The 2,500-nt window shown below is 47.2% G+C and overlaps 1 protein-coding gene across 1 annotated transcript in view; it reads left to right on the top strand.

Annotated features, from left to right (window-relative positions):
* Positions 1 to 1,027: 1,027 nt before the first annotated feature.
* Positions 1,028 to 2,500, top strand: part of LOC145406769 (cell adhesion molecule Dscam1-like) — a 235,237-nt gene continuing 233,764 nt past the window's right edge. The window contains exon 1 of the mRNA XM_080277865.1: positions 1,028 to 1,978. Within this exon, the coding sequence (XP_080133991.1) occupies positions 1,028 to 1,978 (951 nt within the window). The remainder of the gene's footprint in view (positions 1,979 to 2,500) is intronic.

Below are 2,500 nucleotides of genomic sequence, written 5' to 3'. Positions count from 1 at the left end.
GATTGTTGGTAGGATATGGGGGGTTGGCTTTGGGGTAGGGAGGTTGACGGTGGTGTACGGGAGGTGGGTAGGTGGTGAGATAGGGGAATTAGGTAGGTGGTGGGGGAGGGAGGGAATGTGAGTAAGTAATGGGTTGGTGGGGTGGGGCGCTTACGAGACGAAGATATTGTTGCGTTGTACTCTCAAAAAAAAACCCTCCAGTACTGTGAAGTATTTTTGTTGTTTGTTTTTGCTGCCATCAGACTGTTTTACTCAGTTTAAGAGAACCCCCTGTTAAAAATGTTAATGAAAGCTAGATTTAACCCCTACAATTCGAAAGGCGTATCCTATTGTGAGGAGAATCGTCTGGAGGGAGTGAGGATGAAAAATAAACAAGTGGTCTGATTGAAGGGGTAGCTGCTTAAACACGAGAACGTGTTTATTCAGTATTTTTATCACTGTCGTACGATTTCCACTCAGCGTTGCGAAGATTAACCCTTCCATTTCGATGTCTTTCCGAAAATTGATATAATAGATAACGTTGTACTGTAGTGATTGAAATCTTCTAACACTCACCTATAAAAAGCAAGAACACAGAACAAGCATATGTAATTAAATGTGACCTATTACATAATCAGCCTTATTTTACCTGTGTTACTGGTACATATAGTGGGAGGCGCAATAATCAACTCCTACACTCCATTTCCCATAACAAGGCAGATCCCATTCTTTCGTCTGTTAGCTTTTTAAAGATTCCCTCACGCTTTCCTTGGCCGATTTTATAGTTGTTCCAGAGTTCCTGTACGTGAGCCTAGCTAATGTTCCCTCTAAGTGTTTGTTTTCAGTGGATGGTATGGCTGGTGTAGGACAGCTAATTGTGTAATGGTCATAAAGCAGTCTTGTTAAATCCTCCAATCAAAAGTATATATATATATATATATATATATATATATATATATATATACTTCTTGAAAAGAGGTATGTGGAATTATATAGATTCGGTTTTTATACATCTGAATATTACTTCAGTGTGACAGAAGTCCTTGCAATGCAGAATGCTGTCCCAGGACATGAAATTGCTAACGCCTTTATGTCTATCCTTCCAGGTGATGCTGACGTGGGAGGCCTGACTAGAGACTCAACTGTCAGTCGGAACACCCTGGACAGCCAGCGCCCTTTCCGTCACACCCAAGACTACCCAGGATCCTTTCCATTCACTCAGAACACCGCCATTACCCAGATCGCTCAGCATCTCCTGCCCTTCACCCAGGACCCAGGTAGCAACTATGAACACCCACGTGTCCGGCCTCTCATCCAGGACACCCAGGGCATGCCACGTGTCCTGTCACTTGTTCAGGATCCAGAAGACACCCAGGACCTCTTTAAGACTAGTGATTTTCCAAGCTTCCAGTCCCTTTCTCAGTATAAACATGAATCCCGGGACACACCTCGAGCTCTATCCCTCACTCAGGACAATTTACGATTCCAGGACAGTCCACTTGCCCTTCCCCTTATCCAGGACAACCCAGGGAACCAGGACATCCCCATCGCCCTACCCTTCACGCACGACAACCCGGCCGTTCTACCCCTAAATGAAGACAACCCACGAGACCAGGACAGTCCACTTGCCCTTTCCCGACGAGACCAGGACACACCACCTGCCCTTTCCTTACGAGACCAGGACACTCCACTTGCCTTTCCCCTCACCCAGGAGTCCCCCCAGCCCCTTCCTCCACGAGACCTGGATACACCACTTGCCCTTCCCCTACGAGACCAGGACACTCCACTTACATTATCCCTCACTCAGAACGCCCCCCGTGCCCTTTCCCTGGCCCCGGCCCCCAGCCCTGACCCCCACCAACGCCTGGGCTTTGTGAGTGAGCCGCCTCGCCACCTGCACTTCACTAACAGCTCCGGGGCCGTGGTGGATTGCGTGGCGGAGGGGTCGCCGCGCCCCTCAGTAACATGGACACACGTCGACGGACGGCCGTTAGAGGAGGTGAGTGTCCCGGCTGACCTTAATATGTGTCATGGTGAATCTAGGTAGTAGTGTGTGTAATTTTCGTTTATAGTGTGTCTGTCATATTAAAATGTGTCTTCTGGTCTTAGATTGTGTTCGACTCAGTATTCTAAATGTCCGTGTTGTCCTAAAATGCATTTTCGGGTTCTGAAATGTGGCGAGTTAGATTTTCGCCCCTTCAGCCTGGGAGCGCGTTAGTCTACTCTAGGTAACGCCGGACTCTTTTATTCGGCTGTGACACGTCCCCGGCCTGTATGTGTTAAAATGTGGTCTTGTGAACCTCTTAAATATGTCTCGTTGATACGATACTAAAATATGTCTTGGTAAGTCGAATTTCAGAATTTTGCCTGGCGATTGTAGGGCTCCTGGTTTATAGAAAAGAGCTCCCGATCGTAGGTAAACTCTCTCTCTGGATAAAACTGTAGTACTTTCATCCGGAACGAAGCCTTGGGGCGATGTTTCCTTTTGTACCCCGGATAATATTTTGTTGCAATATCATGA

The sequence above is a fragment of the Coenobita brevimanus genome, chromosome 71 (genome assembly GCF_032717465.1).
Source record: "Coenobita brevimanus isolate Jiangsu-jjx chromosome 71, ASM3271746v2, whole genome shotgun sequence".
NCBI lineage: Eukaryota > Metazoa > Arthropoda > Malacostraca > Decapoda > Coenobitidae > Coenobita > Coenobita brevimanus.
Note: the sequence above shows the minus strand (reverse complement) of the source record. Positions and strands in the feature narration are given on the sequence as shown.